Genomic DNA, 12383 nt, shown 5'->3' with positions numbered 1-12383 from the left:
ATCATCGAATTCGGGCGACGGTTTGTAAATCGTTACCATTCTAACCTTACGACTTAAATAATTTTGATACAATAGTGTATTGTTCTTTGTATACTTATATGAAAAATGGAAGAGTATCTGGTCACTCGCAACACAGAAATGGCCCTAGTGTGGCTGGTGGTAGCTTAGTGTCAATTAATATATTCCTTCCAATTAGTAGCTTCCGAATACTTTTATCATTTTTAAATTTAAAAATTTACCTATATTTATAAGTGACATTTTTATGAAAAAAGAAAACAAGCAGTTATTAGCAAGATGTGATGTATATATATATATATATATATATATTATAATTATAATGTGACATTTTTATGAAAAAAGAAAACGAGCAGTTATTAGCAAGATGTGATGTAAACTTAAATTAGCTGGCATAGCGTTCACTTTTCGTTACATTTATGCAAACGCCTGTCCAATTTAATTGAAAAAAAACCATCTAAGTACTTCTTAAACTCAGGTCCATCGGGACAGAGTGCGTATAAATACTCGTAATATACCTCAACGTATATGCATAAAAACTCCAATAAATATTAATATTAAAATATTGAATGATTTTACATCCCCATCCTTCATACAGAGACAAATACCTACAAACAGTGTAATAGTAACTCACATAATTGTAGAATGTAAATAGAAATTTTATTACTGCTTTATAACAAGTTTGCAATTATAGAACTGTATATTAACGCATAGAAACCCATGTCACAGAATCTGGGAGCAAAATATATATTATTTAATACGAGCGAGACACACTGGATGGATCTAGACTGGTGAACATGAATAGATTACAAACAAGGCAAACGTCTATAACTACTACATACAAGTGCAAATTGTATGAGTGATTATGATGTCACTACACTACTACTTACTTTTCTAAAAGTAATTCAGGCCATTTTCGACGCCTATAACTTTGTTGTGGATACAATTAGCAGGCCAAGTTAATATATTTATTTTAGACATAAAATATTTGTAATATTTATAATATGGTCACTATGAGTATTATATGTTGTTGGGTTAGCTAATTACGTAATAACGTAATACAAAAAAGTCCCGTGGAATAAATTGACAGACTTGGCGTTACATGGATCTCACAACTTTTGTACGGTAGAAGAACTGCGTTGCAAGATTTGTTTTTTTACAAATTATGTTTTTAATGACATTTATTTTATTCAAAAAAAGCTATATTTGAAAAATGGAGCATAGCAAAGCTATATTTGAAAAATCAAATTACTTTATAAAATTTTACATTGAAGTGATATTATCGTAATAATTGTGTTAATAATTATGTACATTCATATAATATTTTTTTGTTCATACTTAAACAGAAGGTTCCAACTTTCAAATCATTTTAAACTTTGCCAAAATGGGCTCAGACGATCCATAGCAAGTAGCAATTATTATTGTCCTAAGTCTTGTATCTTTCTTCTTTATTATATCTACTAGTATGTTTGTCGTTGTCCCAATTTATATGTTTTGTGTTGTATTGTCTAATTAGCTAATGTTTTGCTTTGGATCATATTTTTATGTGTATATTGTGGATATACCCATTGTGTTAATTTTGATGTTTTGTTTTTACTTTTTAATTTAGAGAGATGTATCTGTTTTGTTTCCTAATAAATAAATATTGGGTTCTCAGCATTTTAACTATATATTAGATCTGGAGGAAAGTTATCCTTAGTTGTGAAAATTAGCTAATGAATTCATTATTATTTTAAGAATAGCTACTAAGAATCCATTTCAAAATAATTTGGGAGAAATGAAATGAAATGTTACATTCAATTTATATCAATATACCTAAATATAATTCAATTTTATAGGAATATTTTAGTACATATATCTTTATTCTATATATGTTATTATATATATTTAAAGTTTAAGTGAGTGGAACAAATATTTAGTACAACAAAAGCTCTTGTGTAATCCTTAATACCTCTACTTACATTGAACATCTAATTTCCACGTGTCCTCGAGGCTCTTTGCCCTGAGATGAGGATTCTCAGCATGGCAAATCAGGAATCTTTCATGATCTTGTGGTTCTGGCACTAGCTGTACTACACTTCGGGTCAAGTTTGACTGTGAAAACTGTCAAAATTCTTATTATTTAAATATTTTTTGTATATTAAATGTCACATCCGTCATGAGCAAGTCTACCTTATTGGTAATCGCTAATGGCTGAAATTTAAAATACGATTTTTCTAAATCAAAAAATTAATGCTAACCTAAAGTTAGAAAGGTAAGGTAAGGTCACGTAAACCCTCTTACGCCTGCTTTGGGTCGAACTATGGAACATCGAGGTCCATTTCAGTGTCTCAGTGAGGTCTGTGTCAAGAAAGGCGATTAAATTTTCGCCCACGTATATAGTTTCAAATAGGGCTTCAAATAAAGCTCAGATATTTTACTTTGATTAGATAAATAAATTGTAAAAACAACAGTTTAAAGAAATGACCTTTATTTTATTTCCTTATCGACAAAATAACTTTTTATTCACTATATGATGATTTCTAATATTTATTTTATAAAATATTTAACAATTGTGTAAAATGAAGATAAAACCCCCTATTATCAATTAATAACCACAAACTAATCAATTCAATAATTCAACACAATAGATAGAATTTCTACGTGAACTTACGTGAATCTACGCTACAAAGCAAAATCAAATGAAAAGGACCCAGGGACATCGGCCTGTCTGAATTGTCAAGTCCCGACGAAGTTTTGTTAAAAACTATATTTTTCCCCTCACATACTGTTAAATTCTTTTATTGATATAATTATTAAACCTACTATTTTATATTTGCGTTAAAATCTGCTCACCGTGGGCTTTCTAAAAATGTATTACTAATAACTATTCCTACAACTTTTTGAAAGAAATTAATTTTACAAGATTGAAGCGAAAAGAACTTAAATAGACATTTTTTGACATATGTACTTATATTGCAAAACTAAAAAAAACATATCAATATATATATAAATGAAACCCTATTTCCCTTGGTCACGGCATCACGCGTGAACGGCTGGACCAATTTCGCTAATTCTTTTTCTGTTGTGTTAATTATTCAGTCAGGAGAAGGTTCTTATGAAAATAAAAAAGCTGGTGTTTTGCCTCGTCGCCCGATGATGAAACTAAGTTGCAGACATTAATCCGACCAACTCCCCCGAGCACTCTCCATGGTAAATGCGGTGGAAGCGCAAAGAGTGTAGCTATGTTTTGTTATGTGATGTACATAACTAAGCAACCACAAGGGATTAAGCCACTCAGAACTGTGTGCCACCAGTGACTGGTCATCGAAATGGAAGGAGCTGGTACTAGGGAGCTCTCATACAGAGATGAGAAATAACGTCTCGCCGTGCTAAGTACACCAATCTTCTTGGCGGCTCATTTTGCCTTTCGCTCTGACAATGATCGCGAAACTTAACTCTTTTACATTCGTCAATGCGCAGTAGTCCGAAGCTGGCAGAGGGTTTTCGGAGAGTGTCTTCGAAGAGAGGAGTAGCGACACATGGTGTTTTTTTAGCGGATAATCGATTATCCACAACATCAGTACCTAAATAGTAATAAAATAAATACATAAAACAAAATATTTTAGTAACCGCCTCCAATGGCATAGCTAATGTTTTTAATAAGACATTATGACTAATTTTATATTATACAAAGAAAGAATTAATTGAAAATATATTTTTTTATAAATTAACAGATTACACTGGTTAACTCCAATATATACTTTTTACTTAGATTGTACATTTAGATATAATATCGGTATAATTCTAGTTTTCCTCCACAACAAATTTAAGAACTAAGTTTTAAGGTAACGTCAAGGAACATAAATAACTTTTAATAATAACAGGGGCAAATGCCGTCTGAACCACAACTTTTACAAATATCTTTTGTCTTAATTTTATTTTCAATTTATTTTTCTAACCTTGCATAATTGTAAGGCATTGCATATTGAGGCATTTTGTCAACTATTATTAACGCTACCGACAACTGAGCTAAAGTGCTCCCCAATCCGCATATAAAATAAGCTGTATTGTCACAAATTTGTATGGCTATTTCACCACCTCGATATAGTTCTTGTGGTATTGTGTATGACTATTTTCTTTTGTGATTAAGGAAATTCAAAAAATTCTTATATTTTTAGATATATTTTTTTCAACATTACTAATATTACCACTGCCTCCACCGTTCAAGTCTGTCATAAATGTTTGCCTTAGACTTAAGATCCTTATAAAATCCAAATATTCAAAAAAATTAAACGAGAAGACAGCCGAAGCATTCCTCCCCATTTTTATGATAATGAATTGTGCATTACCATATTAGTACCAGATGTTTCGACGAGATAGAACGACAGAAACCTCCAATAAAAATTTAGGCAGAGGGCTGCTGATCTATGTATCTAGCAAAGCATATGAGAGGCCTGAGTGGAACTGCAATAGTGTTGAAACACTCTGGATAACTATACCCCATAATTCATTTGCAGTCAACGACCGGCGCAGTCTCCATAACGGCCTTGTCTATATACCTCCAGACTTTATGCAGACTTGAAACGTTTATTATGTGTGGCTACATAATAGAAACAAATATAAGTGATACATTTTTGATAGTCGGTGACTTTATCCTCCCAAATATTAATTGGACTCCTTTAGGACCCATCCTATTAAAAAAAACAAGTGTGTGTACTTATGTAAATACGTTAGAAGTTATACTTCTTTTGCGCAAAATTATTTCTGAATAATCAATTTTTCTAAGCTAACTTCAGGGTGTCGGTATTTTGTGACGGTGTGCGCGCGCATCGTAAAAAATTATTCTAATCATTTTTCTCTAACTCGCCAAAAGAAGTATAACTTCAAAAGGTACTTCTAAAATACAAAATATCCCCTAAATGTTTTTAACTAAATTAACATTTAAGGCCTAAAACAACATAATTTGTCGCCTAATAGTAGCAATAATATCCTAGATGTAATTTGAAGTAACACTTTCATCGACAGTTCGACAACTGATATGGCGCTAGTTAAACCTGACATATACGAATATCATCCTTTCTTAAAGATTGATGCTACCGACTTTAGTTCTACGTGAAACTATTCCAAATGCACAAATAAAATACAAGTTTCGTCGCGCTATCTACGAGGATATTAAAAAACCATTGTCGAATATTGATTGGATAAAGTATTAATTTCTACGTAATCTCTATTATATATAAAATTCTCGTGTCACAAAGTTCGTTCCCATAATCCTCCGAAACGGCTCGACCGATTCTTATGAATTTTTCTTATGAGTTTCTATCTTTCAAACCCCTAAGTGATAAGGGCTATCCACTCCAAAAGAATATTTTTTATTATAGTAGATAGCTTATTTTTATTGAACTAAAAAGTGTTTCCTGCAAATAATATACATGGCAAAACGATGTTTGCCGGGCCGGTTAGTTCCTAAAAGACGGAGTATTGGCAGAAATAAATTGCCTATTTGGTACTCAAGCTCTTTGATACATATAATAAAAGATTAAATAAAGGTCACAAGCGTTTCAAGAGACTGTCGATGAATTTTCGCTGTGACGCGCTTGATAAAAAAGTGTATCCAAAAAGTGCTTTGATATGCATGAGAAGAGTATGGATCCCAAAGCATTGTGGTCATATCTGAGAATGCCAATGTAGCCCAGGCTAACACAATGATTCTCGGTGATGAAGTTTACTATACAGAAGCATTTTAATATTTCCTATCTAATTTGGGATGAAGACAAAGACAACAAATTAAACACCATGTACATCAGTCTAGTCGTTCTCGAGTAATAATGTTTCGAACAAACCCGACTTTGTTTTATATATTAAGATTTAGTAGAATTTTTATTTGAAATTTTTTCACATCTGACGACACAATATTGCAGAGTACAACGTTAGAACTATAATAATCCATAAAGTATTGGTAATTAAGTAAACAATAATCCAGTTTCTACATGAAATAAGTATTAACCACTTACATTAATAACATTATGTCTTAGAGGCTTAGAACCTATCCACCAGGTAATTTCGGCTGCAGGACGAGACCCAGTAACGATACATTCAATCTCGTATCTTCGGTTAGCAGAAAGCTGTTCTTGTTTCTTCACTATCTGCACACTTAGAAAAGGTCATATTTGATTTGATTATTTTTATTTTATTTCAATTCAGTATTTCGAATAAAATAACATTTTACATTCACGAAGTTTGAGTGTTCAGTTCAAGTTTGGAAAAGTCATTGAAAAACTTGAGGTGAATTTTTAAACGAAAAGTAGTTATTAACCGACACTTTTAGATTCAGAAAACAATTTATGATTTATAGTGAAATGTATTTTTGATTTAAAAGAATTACTTATTAGAACTATTTATTACTATAATAGTAGTTTTCTCCATGACTCGCACTACATAATTCTTAAAAGTCCGGCAACGCATGTGCTAGCCCTCTGGCAATGTGAGTGGTATCACTTAAGATCAGGTTCCAGTATTATATAAAAAAATATGGAAGGTTACGAATAAACTAGATAGATTGGTTATATATTGAGCCGAACTAATATTGTATTCTAATAAACGAAACACATACTTCATTAATTCTTTGGAACATACCTATTAATACAAAATGATAACTTAACGGGTTTTACAATGAAATTTCACAACGAAAACTTTTAACTTCCAATCCCTAAAGAACTCAAGAGTAATAAAAATGTAATTTGTTAAAAATCATATAATTACTGTCTACTCACAGTTTATGTTTAGGATAAAAAGTTTACTCGGCGGTGGCGATAAGTTTGTGTTGGAGGCCTGACAACTAAGCCTAGCATTAAGATGCTCTCGTCCCAATCTTGGGAATGTTAATGCATTGCTGGTAACTCCGTTGTCCTCTTCTTCAAACGTCTCATCTATTATGGTGTTCTCTAAATACCAAATGAGACTTGGCCGTGGATTTCCTATTGAATAAAATATATAAAATTAAAAATGAAATCAATAAAATCTTTAACAGGCATATGCAGACAACAATGAATTTTATTTCAAAGAGTTGTTTAATGTTCAGAAATTAGTAAAATAAGCAGCAGTCCCTCTATCAGTGGAGCTAAACGTGACAGTATGAAAAAGTAAACGAAAAAATATGCTATAATGTTCTTCTACCGAGCAAAAATGTATTTAACTATTGCTTCAATCATATTAAAGAAAAAGTCGTCAGCTGTAATGACGGGGGTTATATGTCAGTCACGTGCATGAGAGCTCTTTAAAAATTTGACAAATAAATTTTTGAACTTTATATATATTTTTAAAAGAATATAGGAAATCGTCTATTTATTTAAAATTTTAAATTTGTTTCATAGGTATTCATAGAAATAAAATAAATTTAAAACGAATACCTATTTGAGATAATAAAATAATTTCAATAAAACTTTAACGCATGCACTTGTATAATTATTTTTGTTGAGCGTTAGTATAAACTAATAAGCCTATTACTAATGGTAAAAAGATAAATGCAAAAGGTTCAAATGTGCTACTTTCTAATCTTGGAAAAAATCTAGATTAATAGTAAAACTCACTGCCTCACCACAAGCAACTGAGATATTACAATTTATTGCTTCCCATGCGACCGTTGTATTTCAACAGAATAACTCCAAATTAGTAACTAACGCGAATATGGATTATTCAAACAATCAGTATTAAGAAAGATGTTGTCGAGTTAATTTTAACATTCTATTCCTCGTAGTAAGTTATAGTTTCGGTACACAATTTTGTAATATCTAATCTGGAATCTCGCTGTTGGCCTTAAGAGCCTCTACAACTCAGCTCAGGCTGTTTTGGCGAGCGTAGCTCGGCCTGAATGGCGTTTTATCCCGCGGCTAGCGCCAGGGCGTCTCCTGTGAGACTTGAACCTCGGCTTGGGCCGTCTCGGGCTGGTCAATCGCCTGAAAGGCAGGACGGAAGCTCACTGGAGTGAGCGAAGTGCGAAGTAACGGTCCCCGGTGGCGATTATTTACCCTAATCTGTGTTTTATTACGTTAAGGATGAAAAATATATCTAAATATACTAATATTAAAACCCTGAAGAGTATGTTTAGTTGTATCGAGTTATCCATTCCATTCATTAAAGGTGACAGACTTCATTCCGAATTTACACGGGAATCTTTCGCGTATGGTAAATATCAACTACTATTTTTAAGGCTTATTTTCTTCCACGAGCATATATTGTTTTACATTTAATCTCTTAATTTATACTTATATAAACATTTTAATGATAAGTTACATTCATCAACATTCAACAGCTTACATAGCTATGCTATACAACTAACTATTTTCTGCATTTTGATGTTCTTTCATCACTGCACAATTAGATCAACATTCTGAACTTTCTGTAACAAAAATATATTATTATTTTAAATAACGTATATCACTTTATTTCCACGTTATTTAAAATATATTAATAACTAGCGGACCCGACACACGTTGTCCTGTCTTAACTATGAATATTGATTTCGAATTGGTATAATTAACTAAAAAAGTATTTTAGAAAAAAAGTGTAATGCTTAATGTATTGTAATGATTTATGATGTAAAACATTCTTTTTTTTTTGTTTTTCTAGCGCGTATATAAATAGTTTTGTTGAAATTCCGACACGGGAACACGCGGCATATAACTGACCATGTGAAAAACATGGATTTTCAAGATTAATACCACAAACAATTAGCGACTGTAATTATTTTATCAATACATTAACTCCGATCGAAGCATTTGTTTTAAACGATATTAATTTTTATTACATCCTCTTTAACGATATTTGTAGCACGCATTCTGTTAATGTTATGTAAATCGCCATTATGATGTATCAAAAAAGTTTGAATTGTAAAAGCGCTGTGCACTGAAAAAATTTTGCTGTAACAAAAATCTGGATTACTTAATTACATTTTCTAATTTTCTGTGCAATTTTATTATTTATTTTTTCATAAAATCCTTCTCCTGACAATAACAAACACAACAAAAAAGAATTAGCAAAATTGGTCCAGCCGTTCACGCGTGATGTCGTGACCAAGGGAAATAGGGATTCATTTTTATATATATAGATAACATAACTTACAATTGATATAATGTTTTTTTATGACGTTTTACTACGGACAGACATAAATGCAAATTTATCACATTAGTTATGTAACCCGAGTGCTTTTCAGCTAATATGCTCAGTGACTTCCGAATCGAGTTAATAGATAGGGAAGGAGAAGGTTAGGATAAAAAATTGTGACAATATCCCGTATGAATATTAAAAAACTACAGCAGCAATAATAATAGCTTTATTCATGACAAATAGGTTTTACTAGGGAATCCCTGTGTTGTAGGTAACTAGATAACAATTAATTCGTGGTATATGGTGACGTACATGTGACGTAGTGTTACAAATAATCAAACACAAGTCTTATGAGACATTAAGTATACGTGAATGTGTGGGTGTTGAAATGGGTGTGTGTGCGCATGTATTTGAGAGTGTATAGATACCGAATGCGCAGCAGCGATTTTTAGGTAGCACTGCACGGCGGCGGGAGAGTGACGTGTCGAAATTTTCCCCCACTCCCTTGTTTAATCCTTGCTCCTCCCTTGCTCAAGAAGTTTGCCGGTATCTGTATCTGAAAGTTATTTCACGACCATTCGTGTGCTGTGTGTTAATTTGGAACCTCAGAGCCATGCCAAGCCGTAGTAACCCTTCTGTAGATTCGAATTCCAATTCAAATTTGGTGACGGGAATACAAAACGTCTTTTCTTAGATGTGTGCGGATTTGTTAGTCCATGAAGTTTATGATATCTTAAACAGATCGCTAAGCTTTCTTACTGAATAAGTTTTTATTTCTAGGTGGAGTTTGACTTGGGGTATCTTAACGGTCTGCGATAGGCAACTTTAAGAATTGCTTTTTGTGCACATTCCAACTTAATCAGTGAAGATTCAGCCGTTCCTTTCCATGCAGATAGATAGTCCATTATCATGGACTGACAAAGTGCTAAATAAATTATTCTAATAACCACCGCTACTCGTTTCAGGCTACGTGTACTCATTCGGTATTGTCCCGAGGTACTGGCACACTTTCTCAAGATCCGATGCCTAAAAAAAGGCGATCGTGACCTTCTTGTTTACCTTAGGTGGGCAATGATGTCCAAGTGGGAGGTTCTAGCTATAAGTTTGGACATAGCGAAATTCTGCTACATGGAGTTTCGGACTGGGGTAGACAAAATTTTGTCTAATTCAGATCCTTTGTCGCTTCTCCTCCCTTCGAAGTCACATATCAAATGACATTCGTTATTGAGTTTGGCGGTCATTTGGAAGGGACTGTATTCAACGACGAGCCACTCTAATCGTCGACGACCATTCACTTTCCCACCGGTTTGCTCAGTTGCGTAGAGATTGCAGGTAATTCTGCATCGTCTTTCGTATTTGCCATAGAGACTGCTCAGAGGACTTATATACCATCAACCTAGTTTCATACTAGGACGTCAAGGTAGAATAAAAAATACCCCCTTCTCACCTCAACGTCAACGTTAATCCACAACTGACCGTTTCTTAAGGCAGTTTTTGCCACATACCACTACTACTCTGTGGAACCAACTGTTCACAGAAACAATTCGACTTCAAGAAAAGAGGGTCCCAATTCTCAAAAGTCCCACAACGTACTTGTGAGCCTTCCAAAAATTTGTCCATGGGCGGCGGTTGAGCACTTAACATCAGGTGAGCCTCCTACCGCTTGTCCGCCTGCCCGTTTGCTTCCTGTTATATAAAAATAAATGTTTTGATTTCGGATTTCACTTCTTAAAAAATGATACTTTTTATATAATATTGAGGTTAACCTTTACTAAAGGTAAAAGTTATGTTAATTGGTGGTCTTACCTCCTTTTACTTCACACAATAGCTCAATCGTGTCTCCTTCATTATAAGGTTCCAACAAACGAATTGAATCCTGCGTCCTCGCATCAATTATAGTTGGTTGATTCGGTGGAGCTAAGTAATGAAAATTGATAGTATTTAAAAAAACTTCCAATGATTACCTCAGTTAATAGAATTTAGCCTTCAGAAATAGAAGTTTGCATAAATACTAGGAACAAGACCCAAAATCTTTCTCATTTAAAACATCGCTTTTGAACAAAAGGGTGCCGGGCAATGATAACTGTCCGTTAATATTTTTTCTCTATTTTTGTAATTGTATAAAATAATTAACAATAAGTTTTGTGGGATATTCTAGTGGGTAAGTACTGTCGCTTTCGCCGATACCATTTCAATAAATAAATCAAGCTTCGTTTTTATGGAAGTACGACAAGTTTCAATAAAAGAAAATTGTAATTCTAACACATAATATAGACATTTAATAGCATTACAATGTCTGATAATAGGCGAGAAGCTATGAATATTTAATTTGAAATATATTAAGTAATTATATTAATATAATGCAAGAAGTATTATCTTCTAAGATAATGTTTTGGTAAAACAAAACGATGTGGGATTTTTTTGTTTCTCCTTTACTATCTATAATATACTAACTATCTAATAAAATTTTGTTTGGTTAAGTATTTAATTAGCATTGATTTAAGAAACAAGAGTAGGTATAGTTTCCAATGAAATTATGTTATGTTACTTGTACTGGGATGTGTGGTAGGTATATATGGAAAGTTTTATATAAATAACACTTATAAATAGGCGCTGTGTGTGGTTCTTGTAAATGGCGATAGGTATTTTATTAAATTTAACTATTCCTATTATTTACTTAATTTATTATAGTTTTTTATTTCTTACAATAACGTTAATACATTGATTGTTACAGGAATACTTACTGATGACTGTCAAATTAACCATATAGTTTCGTGTTGCTGAGTGTAGGAAGTCTACCCGACACCAGTATATTCCACTATCTGCTGATGTCACATTTTCCAATAAAAGAATAGCAGGAGTGACCGTGGCGTAGAAGTAGGCTCGAGTACCAATTTCACTGGATGAAAACTTCGGCTGACTCATTGGGCGCCCACGCACATCATACCTGTTAACAATTTGACACTGGCAGACCAACATCTTTTTGTAAGTAATCAACGGGTAGTTAGCGTAGTTATCCGCTGACCTAATAACATGAGAAGTCTTTTCGCATTGTAGTATATATGAACTTGTAATAAAATCTCTTTGGCTATACTACGTATTTGTGTCTGGCTGGTTTTGGTATCATGTGAAGTTTAAATTTTAAGGAAGATAATTCCAAATTCAAATTGGGAAAATTTATAATTTCTATTTATTTTTCGTTATGTCAAGATGAGTGAATCTAATGTAGAATTTCGATACATTTTAAAATTTTACCTCAAAAAAGGTAAAAATGCATAGCA

General features: G+C 32.8%; 1 protein-coding gene across 1 annotated transcript in view; it reads right to left on the bottom strand.

The window, feature by feature from the left end:
- Positions 1–12027, bottom strand: part of LOC123716484 (cell adhesion molecule 4-like) — a 36217-nt gene extending 24190 nt beyond the window's left edge. The window contains 5 exon segments of the mRNA XM_045672248.1: positions 1977–2109; positions 6611–6633; positions 6798–6974; positions 10909–11019; positions 11847–12027. Coding sequence (XP_045528204.1) covers positions 1977–2109; positions 6611–6633; positions 6798–6974; positions 10909–11019; positions 11847–12027 — 625 coding nt within the window.
- Between the last annotated feature and the right edge of the window lie 356 nt (positions 12028–12383).

Source organism: Pieris brassicae, chromosome 11, assembly GCF_905147105.1.
Source record: "Pieris brassicae chromosome 11, ilPieBrab1.1, whole genome shotgun sequence".
Lineage (NCBI taxonomy): Eukaryota > Metazoa > Arthropoda > Insecta > Lepidoptera > Pieridae > Pieris > Pieris brassicae.
The sequence above is the reverse complement of the archived record's forward strand: the minus strand, read 5'-3'. Positions and strand labels throughout refer to the sequence as shown.